The sequence below is a fragment of the Ranitomeya imitator genome, chromosome 3 (assembly GCF_032444005.1).
Source record: "Ranitomeya imitator isolate aRanImi1 chromosome 3, aRanImi1.pri, whole genome shotgun sequence".
NCBI lineage: Eukaryota > Metazoa > Chordata > Amphibia > Anura > Dendrobatidae > Ranitomeya > Ranitomeya imitator.
In genome coordinates this window covers 85,794,190-85,815,922 of record NC_091284.1, presented here as the reverse complement: position 1 = coordinate 85,815,922, position 21,733 = coordinate 85,794,190, and the positions used below count along the sequence as shown (strand labels likewise).

At 45.9% G+C, this 21,733-nt stretch overlaps 1 protein-coding gene across 3 annotated transcripts in view; it reads left to right on the top strand.

Annotated features, from left to right (window-relative positions):
• The window catches only part of PIR (pirin), a 78,576-nt gene that overhangs the window by 24,963 nt on the left and 31,880 nt on the right, over window positions 1-21,733 (top strand). For all 3 annotated transcript variants that reach the window (XM_069761049.1, XM_069761052.1, XM_069761050.1), the window contains exons 5-6: window positions 1,626-1,832; window positions 12,533-12,617. In XM_069761049.1, the coding sequence (XP_069617150.1) occupies window positions 1,626-1,832; window positions 12,533-12,617 (292 nt within the window). The remainder of the gene's footprint in view (window positions 1-1,625; window positions 1,833-12,532; window positions 12,618-21,733) is intronic.

Sequence of the window (21,733 nt, the reverse complement as noted above, 5' to 3'; positions counted from 1 at the left end):
TCTTAACCCCTTACCGGCATCGGACGTACTATACCGTCCGATGCCGGCTCCCCTGCTTTGATGCAGGGCTCCGCGGTGAGCCCGCACCAAAGCCGGGACATGTCAGCTGTTTTGAACAGCTGACATGTGCCCGTAATAGGCGCTGGCAGAATCGCGATCTGCCCGCACCTATTAACTAGTTAAATGCCGCTGTCAAACGCAGACAGCGGCATTTAACTACCGCTTCCGGCCGGGCGGCCGGAAATGACGTCATCGCCGACCCCCGTCACATGATCGGGGGTCGGCGATGCTTGTATATTGTAACCATAGAGGTCCTAGAGACCTCTATGGTTACTGATGACCGGTGGCTGTGAGCGCCACCCTGTGGTCGGCGCTCACAGCACACCTCCATTTCTGCTACATAGCAGCGATCAGCAGATCGCTGCTATGTAGCAGAGCCGATCGAGTTGTGCCTGCTTCTAGCCTCCCATGGAGGCTATTGAAGCATGGCAAAAGTGAAAAAAAAAAGTTTAAAAAAATGTGAAAAAAATAAAAAAAACATAAAAGTTTAAATCACCCCCCTTTCGCCCCAATCAAAATAAATCAATAATAAAAATATCAAATCTACGCATATTTGGTATCGCCGCGCTCCGAATCGCCCGATCTATCAATTAAAAAAAAGTATTAACCTGATCGCTAAACAGCGTAGCGGGAAAAAAATTCGAAACGCCAGAATTACGTTTTTTTGGTCACCGCGACACTGCATTAAAATGCAATAACGGGCGATCAAAAGAACGTATCTGCACCGAAATGCTATCATTAAAAACTTCATCTCGGCACGCAAAAAATAAGCCCTCAACGGACCCCAGATCATGAAAAATGGAGACGCTACGAGTATCGGAAAATGTCGCACTTTTTTTTTTTTTTTTTTTTTTTTTTTTTTAGCAAAGTTTGGAATTTTTTTTCACCACTTAGATAAAAAATAACCTAGTCATGTTAGGTGTCTATGAACTCGTACTGACCTGGAGAATCATAATGTCAGGTCATTTTTAGCATTTAGTGAACCTAGCAAAAAAGCCAAACAAAAAACAAGTGTGGGATTGCACTTTTTTTGCAATTTCACCGCACTTGGAATTTTTTTTCCCGTTTTCTAGTACACGACATGCTAAAACCAATGATGTCGTTCAAAAGTACAACTCGTCCCGCAAAAAATAAGCCCTCACATGGCCAAATTGACGGAAAAATAAAAAAGTTATGGCTCTAGGAAGGAGGGGAGCGAAAAACGAACACGGAAAAACGAAAAATCCCCTGGTCATGAAGGGGTTAAATTATATTTTACTCCTAAATTGAGTTTTTAGAATGAATGCTCAGACCAGGAAGAGAAAGAAGCAGAGTTTTCTGATAAAATATATTACAAAGATTCTTATTTTCATATGGACTTTTGATTTTTGAGGAACAATAAATAAATGATTGCCCATCTTTAAAGAGTTACCATCTGTGGTCTTCCACTGAAATCACCCATGAAGGGCAAAATGTTATTAAATCACCACATGAAGAGCTTTTCCCTCTTGGTCCTATATATATTTTGGGGGATTGCAAGTCTTAGTTTTCCTTTTTTATTAACCGTTATTTAATCTCCGATTTAGTGGATGACAGCTGGCCGTGGTATTGTCCATGCTGAGATGCCTTGTACAGATGAACCAGCGCATGGGTTACAGCTGTGGGTTAACTTGAGAAGTTCGGAGAAGATGATTCCACCAGAATATCAGGAGCTGAAAAGTGAAGACATTCCCAAACCATCGAAAGATGGAGTAACCGTTACTGTTATTTCTGGAGAGTCGATGGGCATTAAGGTCAGTTTTTCTTTGGTTGTATGATAGAGAATCTATAAATTACTTGAACTTAAGAATTAGAATTTAATGTACCTATAACAAAGGTTCTTAAGCAAAAACTCACACTATATTTCACAGTAAATGATAAAGGGCAAACTTTTTTTTTTTTTTTACTTTCTTTTGGACATTGCACATGTATATGACAGCTGACACCCCGCAGCAATGCCCACGATCGGCGCTAGTAACAGTAGTGACAGCGACATAGAGGGGCATTGCGCAGGGACGGGGGCTTCCTGCGCTCTCCCTCCGGAACAACGCGATGTGATCGCGTTGTTCCGGTGTTCTGGAAGGAGTCCCCGGATCAGAAAATGGTCACGGGCTCTTCCGGGTCCTGAAGTGATGTGGCTGGCCGACGCTTGCTCAGAGCAGGTGCCGGAAAGCCTCCTGCACTGCCTGTCAGATCGCTGATCTGACACAGTGCTATGCGAAGTGTCAGATCAGCGATCTGATCTAATATAGTGATGTCCCCCCCTGGGACAATGTTAGAAAGTAAAAAAAAATAAAAAATAGAATGTATAAAAAAAAAATCCCCAAATAAAGAAAAAAAAATTCCCAGTAAATCCATGTATTTATGTAAATAAAAAATAACAGTAAAAATACACATATTTGGTATCGCTGCGTCCGTAACGACCCGCTCTATAAAACTATCCCACTAGTTAACCCTTTCAGTGAACACCGCTAAAAATAAAAAACAAGGCAAAAAACAACACTTTATTATCATACCGGCGAACAAAAAGTGGAATAACACGCGATCAAAAAGACGGCTATAAATAGGCATGGTACCTGTTGTGAATTCTGCTTTTGGGTTCCCTCCAGTGGTTGTAGGTGGGAATGCAGTTGTCTCTGAGTCGCAGTCCTGGCCAGGTGTTTCTGCTGATTGCAGTTCTGACTGGGATATTTAGGTGTGCAGGATTCATTAGTCCTTTCCAGTTGTCAATGTTTCTTGGGAAGGGTTGGATCACTTTCTGGCTTCTCCTGCTTAGCTGCCAATTCAGCAAAGATAAGTGTCTGTTTCTTTTTCTGTGGCACACATGCAGTGTGCTTATATTCTGTGCTATTCATTTGTTTTTCTATTGTCCAGCTTAGACTGTGTCAGTGTTTTCTCAGTCTTGTTGGATTCTCTGGAGTTGCAGATATACGCTCCACATCTTTAGTTAGATGGTGGAGTTTTTGTATTTTCTGCTGTGGATATTTTTGGAAGGATTTTTAATACTGACCGCTTAGTATCCTGTCCTATCCTTTCCTATTTAGCTAGTGTGGCCTCTTTTGCTAAATCCTGGTTCCTGCCTGCGTGTGTCTTTCCCTCTACTACTCACAGTCATTATTTGTGGGGGGCTGCCTATTCTTTGGGGTTCTGCTCTGAGGCAAGGTAGAATTCCTATTTCCATCTATAGGGGTATTTAGTCTTCCGGCTGTGTCGAGGTGTCTAGGTTTTGTTAGGCACACCCCACGGCTACTTCTAGTTGCGGTGTTAAGATCAGGGTTTGCGGTCAGTATAGTTACCACCTACTCCAGTGATAGTTTTCATGCTGCTCCAAGGTCACCCGATCATAACAGGTACCGCTGAAAACGTCATCTTGTCCCGCAAAAAAAAAGCCAACATACTGCATCATCAGCAGAAAAATCAAAAAGTTATAGCTCTCAGAATAAAGCGATGCAAAAACAATTATTTTTTATATAAAATAGTTTTTATTGTGTAAAAGCGCCAAAACATAAAAAAATTATATAAATGAGGTATCTCTGTAATCGTACTGACCTGTAGAATAAAACTGCTTTTTTTTTTTTTTTTTGCAATTCTACCACACGTGGAACGGTATAAACGCCCCCCCCTAAATGAAATTCAGGAATTGCTGGTTTTTGTTCATTCTGCCTCCCAAAAATCGGAATAAAAAGCGATCAAAAAATGTCATGTGCCCAAAAATGGTATCAATAAAAACGTCAACTCGTCCCACAAAAAACAAGACCTCACATAACTCTGTGGGCCAAAATCTGGATAAATTATAGCTCTCAAAATGTGGTGATGCAAAAACTATTTTTTGCAATAAAAAGCGTCTTTTAGTGTGTGACGGCTGCCAATCCTAAAAATCTGCCAAAAAAAGCTATAAAAGTAAATCAAACCCCCCTTCATCACCCCCTTAGGGAAAATTAATAAAATTTTAAAAAATGTATTTATTTCCATTTTCCCGTTAGGGTTGGGGCTAAAGTTAGGGTTTGGATTACATTTACGGATGGAATTAGGGTTGGGATTAGGGTTAGGGGTGTGTCTGGGTTAGGGGTGTGGTTAGGGTTACCATTGGGATTAGGGTTAGGGGTGTGTTTGGATTAGGGTTTCAGTTAGAATTGGGGGGTTTCCACTGTTTAGGCACATCAGGGGCTCTCCAAACGCGACATGGCGTTCGATCTCAATTCCAGCTAATTCTGCGTTGAAAAACAAAAACAGTGCTCCTTCCCTTCCGAGCTCTCCCGTGCGCCCAAACAGGGATTTACCCCCACATATGGAGTATCAGCATACTTAGGACAAATTGGACAACATCTAGATAAGTTCCTTAGGGGGTCTTCTTTCCAAAATGGGGTCACTTGTGTGGGGTTCAATGTTTAGGCACATCAGGGGCTCTCCAAACGGGACATGGGTTCTGATCTCAGTTCCAGCCAGTTTTGCATTGAAAAGTCAAATGGCACTCCTTCCCTTCCGAGCTCTGCCATGCGCCCAAACAGAGGTTTACCCCCCCACATATGGGGTGTCAGCGTACTCAGGACAAAGTGCACAACAACTTTTGTGGTCCAATTTGTCCTGTTATCCTTGGAAAAATAAAAAATTTGGAGCGAAAAGATCTTTTTTTTGTGAAGAAAAATATGATTTTTTTCTTACGGCTCTACATTATAAACTTCTGTGACGCACTTGGAGGTTCAAAGTGCTCACCACACATCTAGATTAGTTCCTTAGGAGGTCTACTTTCCAAAATGGTGTCACTTGTGGGGGGTTTCCACTGTTTAGGCACATCAGAGGCTCTCCAAACGTGACATGGTGTCCGATCTCCATTCCAGCAAATTTTACATTGAAAAGTTAAATGGCACTCCTTCCCTTCCGAGCTTTGCCATGTGCCCAAACAGTGGTTTACCCCCACATATGGGGTATCGGCCTACTCAGGACAAATTGTACAACGACTTTTGTGGTCCAATTTCTCCTGTTACTATTGGTAAAATAAAACAAATTGCATCTGAAGTAAAAATTTTGTGAAAAAAAGTTAAATGTTCAATTTTTTTTAAACATTCCAAAAATTCCTGTCAAGCACCTGAAGGGTTAATAAACTTTTTGAATGTGGTTTTGAGTACCTTGTTGGGTACAGTTTTTAGAATGGTGTCACTTTTGGGCATTTTCTGTCATATAGACCCCTCAAAGTCACTTCAAGTGTGAGGTGGTCCCTAAAAAAAAAAAAAAATGGTTTTGCAAGTTTTGTTGTAAAAATGAGAAATCGCTGGTCAATTTTTAACCCTTATAACTTCCTAACAAAAAATGTGTTTCCAAAATTATGGTAATGTAAAGCAGACATGTGGGTAATGTTATTTATTAACTATTTTGTATGATATGACTCTCTAATTTAAGGGCATAAAAACTAAAAGTTTAAAAATTGCAAAATTTTCAAGATTTTCGCCAAATTTCCATTTTCTTCACAAATAAATGTAAGTCAAATTGAAGAAATTTTACCACTATCATAAAGTACAATATGTCACGAGAAAAAAATCTCAGAATCACCAGGATCCGTTGAAGCGTTTCAGAGTTATGACCTCATAAAGTGACAGTGGTCAGAATTGAAAAAAATGGCCTGGTCAGGAAGTTGAAAACAGGCTTTGGGGTGAAGGGGTTAATAAAAAAAAAATACTGTGTGTTAAATTTATTTTGGCACATGTGTCTCCCTGATAAGGACTTCTCGGGATGCGGTTCACTCCTGAACGGTCTAGGGGTTGACTTTGTGTCCATCAGGTTTTGCTCTCCCCTGCACAACCTCTTACTCTCCTATCTTGAGAAGGTTGCCTACAGATGATGGCTACCAGCTCTCGCTTGGTTGGAACTGGGAGAAACATTGGGTCTCCTATGGCTTAGACTAGGGGAGGCCACTTGTTCCTGGCACTCGTTGTGGCCTTCTGGCTTGGAGGGACGAGAAACTGTTTTGGGGGTTCTTCTCTTTTCGGAGTGGGTTGCGATACAACACATCCTCGTGCACTGTGTTTGTGGCACAGTTCACATTTTTCCGAGCACTTGGCTGAAGAAAGCACGATCTTGGGCTTTTAATCTAAAAAAAATAGTAATACCCCTTTATTAAAAATAAGGTCTAGAGGCAGATTCTAATGCATATTCCGTGTCTGGCCCATATTACTGAACAACTCACTTTTAGATAAGAAAAAACATGTTTTTTTCTGAAACAAAGCATTGGATCGCAGATATGAAGGAATCACTTTATCCAGCTTCCTATGACCTACATGCCCATGTACAGTGGCGTAGGAAGGGGGTGCGGGGGGGGGCGGGCCGCCCCAGGCGGCACAATGCGGGGGGCGGGCATCTAGCCATGCTGGCACAAGCATCTTTTCAGTCAGTGCAGGGCCAGGCAGTGCAGGCACATAGGGGTTAAGAACGCAACCAGCATGACATTGTTTTGTGGGCGGAGAGAGCACGTTCTCCTGCTCTGCTCTCCCGCCCGCCCCTCGCTGGCTGCTGAACTTATCAGGACAGATGCAGATTCTGGAGGAGCTCCTTGCCGCCCTGAGTGAGTGCGATGTATCGCTGTATTATGACAGTCTGGGTGACCTGGGGCGGCCACAGCTGATATACTGTATATTATATACTTCAGCAGCCGCCCAGACCCCCAGCACCTGTCCTGTATATGTATATACTGTATATGTACAGCCTGTATGACAGTATATATAATATATATACAGGACAGGTGCTGGGGGCCTGGGCTGGGTGGCTGTTGAAATATATACACTGCACAGTACCACTGCCCTGTATATATACACTGCACAGTACCACTGCCCTGTATATATACACTGCACAGTACCACTGCCCTGTATATATACACTGCACAGTACAACTGCCCTCTATATATACACCGCACAGTACCTCTCCCCTGTATATATACACTGCACAGTACCACTGCCCTGTATATATACACCGCACAGTACCACTGCCCTGTATATATACACTGCACAGTACCACTGCCCTGTATATATACACTGCACAGTACCACTGCCCTGTATATATACACTGCACAGTACCACTGCCCTGTATATATACACTGCACAGTACCACTGCCCTGTATATATACACTGCACAGTACCACTGCCCTGTATATATACACTGCACAGTACCACTGCCCTGTATATATACACTGCACAGTACCACTGCCCTGTATATATACACTGCACAGTACCTCTCCCCTGTATATATACACTGCACAGTACCACTGCCCTGTATATATACACTGCACAGTACTGCTCCTCTGCCCTGTATATATACACTGCACAGTACTGCTCCTCTGCCCTGTAGAATTTGCAATAGCTGTCACTCATGTTAGAAGTGAAATCTGGCATTGTACTATACCTATATTTCTCTGCCGTATCTGGGCATCATGAATCGTGGTATGTGTTAAAGGGGGGGGGGGGCCCACTGAGACTCTTTTGCCCGGGCTCTCAAAAACCTGGAGCCGGCCCTGGGGGTGGGTCACCGGGCCACATCCGGCGCTGCAGCTGTTTAACGCTATTGACGTGCGGGCCCGCGCCCACACGTCAATAGTTAACAGCCGCCAGCCAATCTGAGGCTGGCAGTTGACGTCAGTCCCAGTGTGCATGTCGCCGGCGTCTGACATCATTGTCAGTCGCCGGCGAGTGCACGCTTCAGCTGCGTGGAGAGAGCAGGAGCGCGGTCATGTAAGCAGAACTTGTTTTTTTTTTTTTTGCAGTCCCGATCATGTGATGGTAACATTCACCGGCGAAACAATTTAACTTCTCCATCTGAGGTCTTATTCCGGCTGGGGGGGGGGCACCAAGCTCGGGAACAGCCCCGGGCGGCAAAAGCTCTAGCTACGCCTCTGCCCATGTAGATGGGTTAGGAGGATTAAGGTACCGTCACACTTAGCGACGCTGCAGCGATACCGACAACGATCCGGATCGCTGCAGCGTCGCTGTTTGGTCGCTGGAGAGCTGTCACACAGACAGCTCTCCAGCGACCAACGATCCCGAGGTCCCCGGTAACCAGGGTAAACATCGGGTAACTAAGCGCAGGGCCGCGCTTAGTAACCCGATGTTTACCCTGGTTACCAGCGTAAAAAAACAAACAGTACATACTTACATTCAGATGTCTGTCCCTTGCCGTCTGGTTCCTGCACTGACTGCTGGCCGTAAAGTGAAAGTGAAAGCACAGCACAGCGGTGAGTCACACAGCGGTGAGTGACTCACCGCTGTGGCTGTGCTCTGCTTTCACTTTACGGCCAGCAGTCAGTGCAAGAACCAGACGGCAAGGGACAGACAGCTGAATGTAAGTATGTACTGTTTGTTTTTTTACGCTGGTAACCAGGGTAAACATCGGGTTACTAAGCGCGGCCCTGCGCTTAGTTACCCGATGTTTACCCTGGTTACCAGTGAAGACATCGCTGAATCGGTGTCACACACGCCGATTCAGCGATGTCTACGGGGAGTCCAGCGATGAAATAAAGTTCTGGACTTTCTTCCCCGACCAGCGATCTCCCAGCAGGGGCCTGATCGCTGCTGCCTGTCACACTGGACGATATCGCTAGCGAGGACGCTGCAACGTCACGGATCGCTAGCGATATCGTCTAGTGTGACAGTACCTTTAGTCATACTGACAGATTCTTTTTTTAAAGTAGCTCCGAGTGGCATAAAAAAACAAAAGTACCAATACTTCCCTCCATGGCTTCTAAATGCTCACAAGTCCTCTATTCATCTCAGCACGCTGAATGAGCTAAAAAAAAGAAAGAAAAAAAATTGACAACCCCCTTTAACACTGCTGTTAGTGTCAACTCACTGCAATTTCTATTTTTATTTAACCTGCACATTATATGCGCTTGGATCTTTGTTATGGCAGCCTTGGTGGAAAAAAATACAATTTTTCGTACCTGAAGTTATTCTTCTGCAATCTTCCCTACAGCAGCCGCCTTTCATCTCCCCTTTTTCTCTTGTCATTTTTTTTTTAATTCAAAAGCAATTCTGACAGCAAGTATGTAAATTGGAAACATGAATAATAAGTGAAAACTCCTGTTTGGTTTTCCGTTCTTGTCTTGATCCAATTATCGATAGTGAAAGAGTCAATGAGTGTGCGAGTGGTGAGTTACCGCTATATGGAATTACTTATCTATAACTAGAGCGGATCTGCTGGAGCATCGGCTGCAAACATCTTTCCACCTTTGAATGGAAAATGTTATAAATATTTGTATTTTTTAATGTTTAAGCATTTCACATTTTACCTTTTTGTTCAGTTTTCACATGTATTTCGTGACTTCTCAAGTGCTTTTATAAAGGGTTTACTGTTGTCCACGATCACTGATTGTCCCTGACCAATGTGCTGAACAATATCGTCACTTGGATCGGATCTTAAAGGGACACTGTCACCTGAATTTGGAGGGAACAATCTTCAGCCATGGAGGCGGGGTTTTTGGGTGTTTGATTCACCCTTTCCTTACCCGCTGGCTGCATGCTGGCTGCAATACTGGATTGAGGTTCATTCTCTGTCCTCCATAGTACACGCCTGCGCAAGGCAAGATTGCTTTGTGCAGCCGTGTACTACGGAGGACAGAGAATGAACTTCAATCCAATATTGCAGCCAGCATGCAGCCAGCGGGTAAGGAAAGGGTGAATCAAACACCCGAAAACCCCGCCTCCATGGCTGAAGATTGTTCCCTCCAAATTTAGGTAACAGTGTCCCTTTAAGGAGTATTTTCTTGTGCATGAAACAATTCTATCATGGTTACATAATAAATAATAATCTTTATTTTTATATAGCGCTAACATATTCCGCAGCGCTTTATAGGTTGCACACATTATCATCGCTGTCCCTGTTCTAACGATCTAAATTCCCTATCAGTATGTCTTTGGAATGTGGGAGGAAACCGGAGAACTCGGAGGAAACCCACGCAAACACGGGGAGAACCTACAAACTCCTTGCAGATGTTGTCCTTGGTGGGATTTTACCCCAGGACTCCAGCGCTACAAGGCTGCAGTGCTAACCACTGAGCCACCGTGCTCCCCCATACATAGGTTGAAAAAAGACCAAGGTCCATCAAGTTCAACCTTCCGCCACCAATTATACATTTTGTCACTAACTATAATCCACAATGTTATGTGTATTGAGGAAGGCATCCAGCCATTTTTTTTTAAAAAGCTGTTATAGTGTCGGCCATTACTACCTCCTTTGGTCGGCATTCCACGGTCGGACTGCTCTAACTGTAAAGAACCCTTTCCTATTTAGCTGCGGGAATCTCCTTTCTTCCACCTGTAATGACTGCCCGCTGGTCCTCAGCACGGTCTTTGGAAGGAATAAGTCATGTGCCAGTGCTTTGTACTGGCCATTCATATATTTATACATGTAAATGAGATCCCCTCTGAGGCAACTTTTTTCTAAATTAAACAAGCCCAACTTTTCCAACCTCTCATCACATGAGAGGCCTTCCATCCCTTGTAATAATCTAGTTGTTCGCCTTTGAACTGACTCTAACTTCTGAATATTCTTTTTAAAATGTGGAGCCCAAAACTGGATCCCATATTCTAGATGTGGCCTCACCAGTGATTTATAGAAGGGGTAACAATAAGTTGGGATCGCGGGATTTTATCTCTCTTTTTATACATCCTAAAATCTTATTTGCTTTTGCAGCTGCTGCCTGACATTGAGTTCTGCTGCTCAGCTTACTTGTAACCAGAATGCCCAGGTCCTTCTCCTGTTCTGTAGTCCCGAGTATGCTCCCATTTAATGTATATGCAGCAATAGGGTTACTCTGTCCTAGGTGCATTACTTTACATTTATCTATATCTCATTTGGCAAGTGTTTGCCCATTCACACATCTTATCCAGATCGTTTGGCAATAGTGTAATGTCAAGGTCAGATTTTAATCTCCTACATAGGTTGGTGTCATCAGCAAAGACTGACACTTCACTCTTAATCCCATCCACAAGGTCATTAACAAAGAGATTAAAACAAATCGGTCCTAGCACAGATCCCTGCGGTCCCCACTGCTCACTATATTCCATTTCGAGAACGTAAAATTTATGACGACTCTGTTTCCTGTCATTTAGCCAATTCTTTTCCCATCTGCATAAAGTTTTCCCCAGTCACTGCTTCTGTAGCTTCAATATAAGGCTGTCATGTGGAACAGTATCAAATGCCTTTGCAAAGTCCAGATAAATCACATCAGCCGCATTACCTACATCCAGATTGGCACTTAACTACTCATAGAAACCCAACGTTAGTTAGACCCGACCTCTTTCATTAATCCATGCTAGCTGTCAGTTATTATATTATTATCTGCAATATATTTCTGCAGATCATCTTGTATAATGCCCTCAAAAATTTTCCACACTACTGATGTCTGGTTGTCTGGATCCATCTTCTTACCTTTCTTAAATATTGGTATCATTTGAGCCATCCTCCAATCCTGTGGCACCACCACTGTTGCAAGAAAGTATAAAAATATGAGATACAGTAGTCTGTCATTTTCTGAGCTCAATTCCCTCAGTATCTGTGGATGAATGCCATCTGAGGATTTGTCAATGTTTCATGTTCTCAGGCGCAGGTGTACTTCAGAAGCATGTGTGTGGAATCCAACCCCAGAAGACCTGGATACCAAGTCTCGGACTGACCAACATTTTTTGGATTGGGTTTCATTGGGGCCACTAGAGGAAATAATTCTGACACCCAACCACCATTTATACAGATTATGTGCATCTGCTTTTATTTGAACCTTAATCTGGAAACATGTGTTAACCTGCACTGCCGTTAAAGATGGAATGAAGGATACAGATCGAAATCCACGCAGTTCGTTCATTCATTCCTTCTTCAATGACAGCACAGATTAACCCATTTGTTTTCAGTTTAGGCTTTTATCTCCTTGTGGGTCTGCAGTACCCTCAAGCCTTATCGGTGGTTGTGTGCCCACAACCCACCCAGATGAGCTAAATTGTGCATATCCTCTAACATTTTATACCCATATTAGACCCTATTTGTGCTTTGTTTCTTCTCCAGTTCTTCTCTTTATTGATTTTTATTTGAACCTTATTATTAGCATTGCTCATAGGACATATGATAAATGATGTCAGATGGGATATGGCATTATAAGAAAAAAGCCCTAATAATAAGCAATTGTTTAAAAATTCAAAAATGGTCAAAAAAATTTAGTTTTTTTTTTTCTTTTGGATCATTGCAGCCCATTATTGTTTCAGAGCCCGGGCCCCTTGGATTGCTTGGGTCTTTGGTGGGCCAGTCCAACTATGCTAACTAACTGCTACCCAGAAATTTCCAGTTCTTGGTAAAGAAAACATTCAAGAAAGAGGGTGATAGTCAAATATTACAGAATCCCTGCCTTTTCCCTTACATTTGTTTGTTGCTCTTGACATATCTGTACCATGGAGTTATCTATTATTATTATTCTTACTTATTGCAGTCAAAAGTCTATACAAGAACACCTACTCTGTACCTGGACTTCAAACTAGAAAAAGGTGCAAAATTCACCCAGGCCGTACCTAAAGGTAAGCAAGATTTCTGCACTATGTAATGTATTTCCTGAACATTTTTAGAATACTACTCAGCAGGAATCAAAGGCATAGCTAACCCTATGGGTCCCAGGGCAAAATGTGGACCTGGCCTCTCCCTAAACTAATAACACAAATACAACATATAAATGTGACCAAAAATATACAAGGCAATAAGATAAGTGTTTAATTAATATGCCTAAATAGTCATATAGTAACTGAATTATAAATATTATCCTCGTACTATTAGTGAAAAAAACCAACTGTACCAATATTACCACATATAATGCCGCCATATCAAGAGCTTGTAAAACTACTATAGTGTTAGAAGATAACCGCCATCATGTTACTGAGCAAAAATCACTAAAACAAGACCTATATTCTAATAATAACACCTACAAGGGATAAATACCAAAACACTATGACCAGATCTCATATTACCACCACATAGTGACTGAATAATACCACTATACTGAATATTAATAAAAATCACAGAACAAATGCTAACATTACCCCCATACAATGACCATATAGTTGAAGGTACCAGTATATACAGTACAGGTAATCCCAGATACAGGGCCGGCTCCAGGTTTTCGAGGGCCCCGGGCGAAAGAGTCTCAGTGGGCCCCCCCCTTTAACACATACCCCGATTTATGATGCCCAGATACGGCAGAGAAATGTATAGTACAATGCCAGATTTCACTTCTTACATGAGTGACAGCTATTGTAAATTCTGCAGTGTATATATACAGGAGAGGTGCTGTGCAGTGTATATATACAGGAGGAAGGGTGCTGTGCAGTGTATATATACAGGAGAGGTGCTGTGCAGTGTATATATACAGGAGGAAAGGTGATGTGCAGTGTATATATACAGGAGAGGTGCTGTGCAGTGCATATATACAGGAGGAAAGGTGCTGTGCAGTGTATATATACAGGAGAGGTGCTGTGCAGTGTATATATACAGGAGGAAAGGTGCTGTGCAGTGTATATATACAGGAGAGGTGCTTTTCTGTTTTGAGTTTTTCTATGAAACAAAGACTTTTCTACATAAACAACGTTGTTTGGTTTTGCGGCCCCAACAGATCTGTGCTACAAAGTAACAGGCTTGGGCATTAATGAGGGACCTGATACTGAATCCTTTCCACAAACCCTAATGACCCAATTAGTGCCCTATCATTAGAAGCTCATTAAACGCCTCCCTGTCCCGAGCAGTCATGTACAGTATGGAGGGATCCTGCAGCCCACCCCCTGACTGCTCCATACCATACACTGCCCTCTGTCGCGCTCACTATTATCCTGTGCATTTCTCCGTCATCGTTACCCCATGTTACACTTGTCACCCCCCACTACAGAGTAGCAGGGCAGCCAATGTCACCCCCTCCCGGACCCTAATGGCAGCAGGAAATGTCTGCTCCTCTATTGGGTTGGAACCTGATTTAATCAAGGAATAATGTGGATTTGTTGCCGGTGGCCGCAGGGGAAGGGTTAAGTGATGCCATGTCCTTGGTGGGAGCAGTGGCAGCTGCTGGGACCTGGACAGACACAACCAATGTTGCTGTGACTGCACACTGTGATGTGGAGGAGAGAAGCTGAGACGCAGAAATCACCCACATGCCAGCACTGCGCAGAGTCCCTCCAGTCACCAGCCTGGGGCCACAGGGCCCCAACATACAGCCCACAACTCAGTTTTATTCATGGCAGCAGCTCCCCTTCCTCCTGGCATCTGGTTAACCCCATTTATGCGGATCGGATTGTTATCTTTAAGGTTCAGCAATAACCTTCATACAGATGGGAAGGGGTTAAGCTTCTTCCTACCACACTGGTGCAGGTTGGTGAGGAATGCATGTATTCTGGGGTTCTGGGAGAGCTGGGCAGCTGCAGGTTGCAGGCTGCTCTCCACCATCTCCTCCAGACATCACCCACATTTTTAGGCAGCGGAGACAGACAGCAGCAGACTGAGCCACAAGTCCAACCACTGCTGGATACTTTAGTTTGCACTCACTCAGGCACTGGTAGGATGGAGCTCCTCTGGAATCTGCCTGATAATAAGTTCAGCACTGCAGCCAGCCAGGGGCTCTCTCCGCCCACAAACAGTCACACTGGCTGCGTTCTCTTAACCCCTATGTGCCTGCCTGGCTGCACTGTCTGAGTGAGAAGATGCTTGTGTCAGAGCTGGCACATAGGGGTTAAGAGAACTCAGCCAGTGTGACTTTGTGGGCGGAGAGAGCATGTTCTCCTGCTCTGCTCTCCCAGCTGTATCTATGACAGCATGAGTGGGCCCCCCTCTCTCTCTAGGGCCCCGGCATTTGCCCAGGTGCGCCGGGTGCTGACGCCGGCCCTGCCCAGATACTCACCAGTGAGGTCTTCGATTGAAGTCATTCTTGTTCTCTTTTATCCTTCATCTGGCCATGACTTGTCTCTGCAAAATATAACATAGACACCTTTGGCTGATCACTTCTAGAGCACCCTTCCCAAATTTTTGCCCACACTTTCAGTAACGGTACCTCCTTTTTGTCCCTCAGACAGTAAAAGAATCCTCAAAAATACAATACAGTAGTGAGGTTCCCCTATGTGCCCCCATAGAGTAGCAATGCCTATGTCGCCTTTGTGCCCAAATGCAGTCGAACTTCCTTCACCATGGCACCCATAAAATAGCATTGTACACCTATTAAGTCCCCATAGATGTGCAATATCCTTCTTTGTTGCACCGATATAGAAGTGATAATCCCCTACATGGCCCCATATATTAATAATGTCTCCCATGTTTCCCCATATAGTAATAATTATCTTCAATATGGACCCCAAATATTAATGTCACATTATGTGGAACCATATACTAATAATGTCTCCAATTATGGTGCTCATACATTAATATTGGCCCCATTGTGCCCCCACGGTCTGCCCTCACAGTACTGTACTTATATAAATATAAAAAACCAAACAACCCAATTTTTTTTTTACCTGTCCCCGCTCCCACGCCGAGTGGCTAAGTCCTCTTACTTTCTCCTGGCTGGCTCCCTTCCCCACACTTACACAACAGCTCTGGTCCTGTCAGAGGTGCCACGACACAGGGGGGTAATGACATCACATTGCAGGTCCAGCCTGTCATCATTACGCGAGCCTGTGATAGGTCTGTGGTTGTAGGGTAAGTGTAGGACACGGAGCCAGTTTTCAACTAAAGGAACATCCGAGGACACACCTCCAGTTGAAAGCAGCGCTAATGCCGATGTGCCCCTCACATTCTGCTACAGATACACCCTTAGTCAGTAGGCTGTATTTCATACATTTTCTCCTTCGCCTCATTGGGGGACACAGACCGTGGGTGTATGCTGCTGCCAATAGGAGGCTGACACTAAGTGATACAAAAAAAGTTAGCTCCTCCCCTGCAGTATACACCCTCCTGCTGGCTCTCGGCTCCTCCCCTGCAGTATACACCCTCCTGCTGGCTCTCAGCTCCTCCCCTGCAGTATACACCCTCCTGCTGGCTCTCGGCTCCTCCCCTGCAGTATACACCCTCCTGCTGGCTCTCAGCTCCTCCCCTGCAGTATACACCCTTCTGCTGGCTCTCAGCTCCTCCCCTGCAGTATACACCCTCCTGCTGGCTCTCAGCTCCTCCCCTGCAGTATACACCCTCCTGCTGGCTCTCAGCTCCTCCCCTGCAGTATACACCCTCCTGCTGGCTCTCAGCTCCTCCCCTGCAGTATACACCCTCCTGCTGGCTCTCCGCTCCTCCTCTGCAGTATACACCCTCCTGCTGGCTCTCGGCTCCTCCCCTGCAGTATACACCCTCCTGCTGGCTCTCAGCTCCTCCCCTGCAGTATACACCCTCCTGCTGGCTCTCAGCTCCTCCCCTGCAGTGTACACCCTCCTGCTGGCTCTCAGCTCCTCCCCTGCAGTGTACACCCTCCTGCTGGCTCTCCGCTCCTCCTCTGCAGTATACACCCTCCTGCTGGCTCTCGGCTCTTCCCCTGCAGTATACACCCTCCTGCTGGCTCTCAGCTCCTCCCCTGCAGTATACACCCTCCTGCTGGCTCTCAGCTCCCCCCTGCAGTATACACCCTCCTGCTGGCTCTCAGCTCCTCCCCTGCAGTATACACCCTCCTGCTGGCTTTCGGCTCCTCCCCTGCAGTATACACCCTCCTGCTGGCTCTCAGCTCCTCCCCTGCAGTATACACCCTCCTGCTGGCTCTCAGAGAACCAGTTCTTGCTTAGTGTCTGTAGGAGGCACATGGGTCTGTTTCAGACCCCAACGTTTTTATTTTATTGTTTACTTTTCTGTAAATTTTTATTTTTTAATTAACGGAGTGAAGGGGGCGACGGTTCCTTTCAAGGTTCCGATGTCCCCCGAACCATCAACAGGCGAGCATGGCGAGTATACCTCCCCGTATCCTCTCCTGCAACGTGGGAAGCCATGCCTGAGCTCACTTCAGGGGCGACTGTTCCTTCACGGTCCCGATCTCCCCACACCAGCAGCAGGTGACCACATGGAGTGTCGCCTCCATGTATCCTCTCCTGGAGCCAGGCCTAATGCCGGACAACTGACCCTGTCCACCCGGACTGAACTCCGGCCCCTCTCTATGGCGTCCGAGCAGCCCCCACTGTCCCACCACTGTGATAGCGGATGGCACAAGGAGGCGGACGGGTCCTCTCCACCTCCCTAACAAACGGATGATGGATTGAGGCTTATCCCTGCACCGTCCACGCTGCACAGAACAGCGCTGAAACCCACAACCGCGGCGGCTCCATGCCAGGACGGCACCGATGGTGAGTGGATCCATCTTCAGAGGCATATTCACATGCTGACAGGCAGCCTCAGCCACTTCCCTGTGGCCCACCTCTCTGAGGTAACGCTCTGGATGGCTGCAAAAATTTAGCCCCTGGCTTCGGCCGATTTGTAGGCCGCATCCTGGAAGTCTTGCCTGGAACGACCCACTGGTGACTTCCGCCGGCTACAGAAATTTAGGCCCCGGCTTAGGCCTATTCAACATCGTGTCTGTGGCTCCGCCCCCCAAATTGGCGCTTCTCGCTCTCTGCGAGATTTTATCAACTCTGCAGCTCCCGGTGGCCATCTTGGTCCACCCGGCCAGCTCACACTGGGGTGACAGTATTTTTGCATTAAAGGGGCACATCGACTCTACATCAGTACCCGGGTAAGGAAATACCTGGTCTTAAAGGCACATGACCAGTATTTCCTGGTCTTAAAGGCATGTGGCCAGGATTCCCAGTCTTAAAGGTGCATGACCAGTATTCCCTGGTCTTAAAGGCATGTGGCCAGGATTCCCAGTCTTAAAGGCGCATGACCAGTATTCCCTGGTCTTAAAGGCGCATGACCAGTATTCCCTGGTCTTAAAGGTGCTTGACCAGTATTCTCTGGTCTTAAAGGTGCTTGACCAGTATTCTCTGGTCTTAAAGGTGCATGACCAGTTTTCTCTGGTCTTAAAGGTGCATGACCAGTATTCTCTGGTCTTAAAGGTGCATGACCAGTATTCTCTGGTCTTAAAGGTGCATGACCAGTTTTCTCTGGTCTTAAAGGTGCATGACCAGTATTCTCTGGTCTTAAAGGTGCATGACCAGTATTCTCTGGTCTTAAAGGTGCATGACCAGTATTCTCTGATCTTAACCCCTTCCCGACCTGTGACACAGCGTATGCGTCATGAAAGTCGGTGCCAATCCGACCTGTGACGCATATGCTGTGTCACAGAAAGATCGCGTCCCTGCAGATCGGGTGAAAGGGTTAACTCCCATTTCACCCGATCTGCAGGGACAGGGGGAGTGGTAGTTTAGCCCAGGGGGGGTGGCTTCACCCCCTCGTGGCTACGATCGCTCTGATTGGCTGTTGAAAGTGAAACTGCCAATCAGAGCGATTTGTAATATTTCACCTAAAAAAATGGTGAAATATTACAATCCAGCCATGGCCGATGCTGCAATATCATCGGCCATGGCTGGAAATACTAATGTGCCCCCACCCCACCCCACCGATCGCCCCCCCAGCCCCCCGATCTGTGGCCCGCTCCCCTCCGTCCTGTGCTCCGCTCCCCCGTCCTCCTGTCCGCTCCCCCCGTGCTCCAATCACACCCCCCCGTGCTCCAATCAAACCCCCCCGCACTCCGATCCCCCCCCGTGCTCCGAACCACCCCCCCTGCACACCGATCCACCCCCCCCGCACAGCGATCCACCCGCCCACACACCGATCTCTCTCCCCCATGCTCCGATCCCTCCCCCCCCGTGCTCCGACGCCCCCCCGTGCCCTGATCTCCCCCCCCGTGCCCTGATCTCCCCCCCTTATACTTACCGATCCTGGCGGGGTCCGTCCGTCTTCTTCCCCGAGCGCCGCCATGTTCCAAAATGGCGGGCGCATGCGCAGTGCGCCCGCCGAATCTGCCGGCCGGCAGATTCGTTCCAATGTGAATTTTGATCACTGTGATATAATCTATCACAGTGGTCAAAATAAAAAAACAGTAAATGACCCCCCCCATTTGTCCCCCATAGATAGGGACAATAATAAAATAAAGAATTTTTTTTTTTTCACTAAGGTTGGAGTTAGAACTAGGGTTAGGGTTAGGGTTAGGGGTAGGGTTAGGGGTAGGGTTAGGGTTAGGGGTAGGGGTAGGGTTAGGGGTAGGGTTAGGGGTAGGGTTAGGGTTTCGGTATGTGCACACGTATTCTGGTCCTCTGCGGATTTTTCCGCAGCGGATTTGATAAATCCGCAGTGCTAAACCGCTGCGGATTTATGGCAGATTTACCGCGGTTTTTCTGCGCATTTCACTGCGGTTTTACAACTGCGATTTTCTATTGGAGCAGTTGTAAAACCGCTGTGGAATCCGCAGAAAGAAGTGACATGCTGCGGAATGTAAACCGCTGCGTTTCCGTGCAGTTTTTCCGCAGCATGTGTACAGCGATTTTTGTTTCCCATAGGTTTACATTGAAATGTAAACTCATGGGAAACTGCTGCGGATCCGCAGCGTTTTCCGAAGCGTGTGCACATACCTTTAGAATTAGGCTATGTGCACACGGTGCGGATTTGGCTGCGGATCCGCAGCGGATTGGCCGCTGCGGATCCGCAGCAGTGTTCCATCAGGTTTACAGTACCATGTAAACCTATGGAAAACCAAATCCGCTGTGCCCATGGTGCGGAAAATACCGCACGGAAACGCTGCGTTGTATTTTCCGCAGCATGTCAATTCTTTGTGCGGATTCCGCAGCGTTTTACACCTATTCCTCAATAGGAATCCGCAGGTGAAATCCGCAGTAAATCCGCAGGTAAAACGCAGTGCCTTTTACCCGCGGATTTTTCAAAAATGGTGCGGAAAAATCTCACACGAATCCGCAACGTGGGTACATAGCCTTAGGGTTAGGGTTGGGTTGGAATTAGGGTTGTGGTTAGGGTTAGGGGTGTGTTGGGGTTAGGGTTGTGGTTAGGGGTGTGATTAGGGTTACGGCTACAGTTGGGATAAGGGTTAGGGGTGTGTTGGCGTTAGAATTGAGGGGTTTCCACTGTTTAGGCACATCAGGGGTCTCCAAACGCAACATGGCGCCACCATTGATTCCAGCCAATCTTTTATTCAAAAAGTCAAATGGTGCTCCTTCCCTTCCGAGCCCCGACGTGTGCCCAAACAGTGGTTTACCCCCACATATGGGGTATCAGCGTACTCAGGACAAACTGGGCAACAATTACTGGGGTCCAATTTCTCCTGTTACCCTTGAGAAAATAAAAAATTGCTTGCTAAAACATCATTTTTGAGGAAAGAAAAATGATTTTTTATTTTCACGGCTCTGCGTTGTAAACGTCTGTGAAGCACTTGGGGGTTCAAAGTGCTCACCACATATCTAGATAAGTTCCTTGGGGGGTCTAGTTTCCAAAATGGGGTCACTTGTGGGGGGTTTCTACTGTTTAGGCACACCAGGGGCTCTGCAAACGCAACGTGACGCCCGCAGACCATTCCATCAAAGTCTGCATTTCAAAAGTCACTACTTCCCTTCTGAGCCCCGACGTGTGCCCAAACAGTGGTTTACCCCCACATATGGGGTATCAGCGTACTCAGGAGAAACTGGACAACAACTTTTGGGGTCCAATTTCTCCTGTAACCCTTGGGAAAATAAAAAATTCTGGGCTAAAAAATTATTTTTGAGGAAAGAAAACGTATTTATTATTTTCACTGCTCTGTGTTATAAACTTCTGTGAAGCACTTGGGGGTTCAAAGTGCTCACCTCACATCTAGATAAGTTCCTTTCGGGGTCTAGTTTCTAAAATGGGGTCACTTGTGGGGGGTTTCTACTGTTTAGCCACATCAGGGGCTCTGCAAACGCAACGTAACGCCCGCAGAGCATTCCATCAAAGTCTGCATTTCAAAATGTCACTACTTGACTTCCGAGCCCCGACATGTGCCCAAACTGTGGTTTACCCCCACATATGGGGTATCAGCGTACTCAGGAGAAACTGGACAACAACTTTTGGGGTCAAATTTCTCCTTTTACCCTTGGGAAAATAATAAATTGCAGGCTAAAAAATCATTTTAGAGAAAATAAAATTTTTATTTTATTTTCATGGCTCTGCGTTATAAACTTCTGTGAAGCACTTGGAAGTTCAAAGTCCTCACCACACATCTAGATTAGTTCCTTTGGGGGTCTAGTTTCCAAAATGGGGTCATATGTGGGGGATCTCCAATGTTTAGGCACACAGGGGCTCTCCAAACGTGACATGGTGTCCGCTAATGATTGGAGCTAATTTTCCATTTAAAAAGCCAATTGGCGTGCCTTCCCTTCCGAGCCCTGCCGTGCGCCCAAACAGTGGTTTACCCCCACATATGGGGTATCAGCGTACTCAGGACAAACTGGACAACAACATTTGCAGTCCAATTTCTCCTATTACCCTTGGCAAAATAGGAAATTCCAGGCTAAAAATCATTTTTGAGGAAAGAAAAATTATTTTTTATTTTCATGGCTCTGCATTATAAACTTCTGTGAAGCACCTGGGGGTTTAAAGTGCTCAATATGCATCTAGATAAGTTCCTTGGGGGGTCTAGTTTCCAAAATGGGGTCACTTGTGGGGGAGCTCCAATGCATAGGCACACAGGGGCTCTCTAAACGCGACATGGTGTCCGCTAACAATTGGA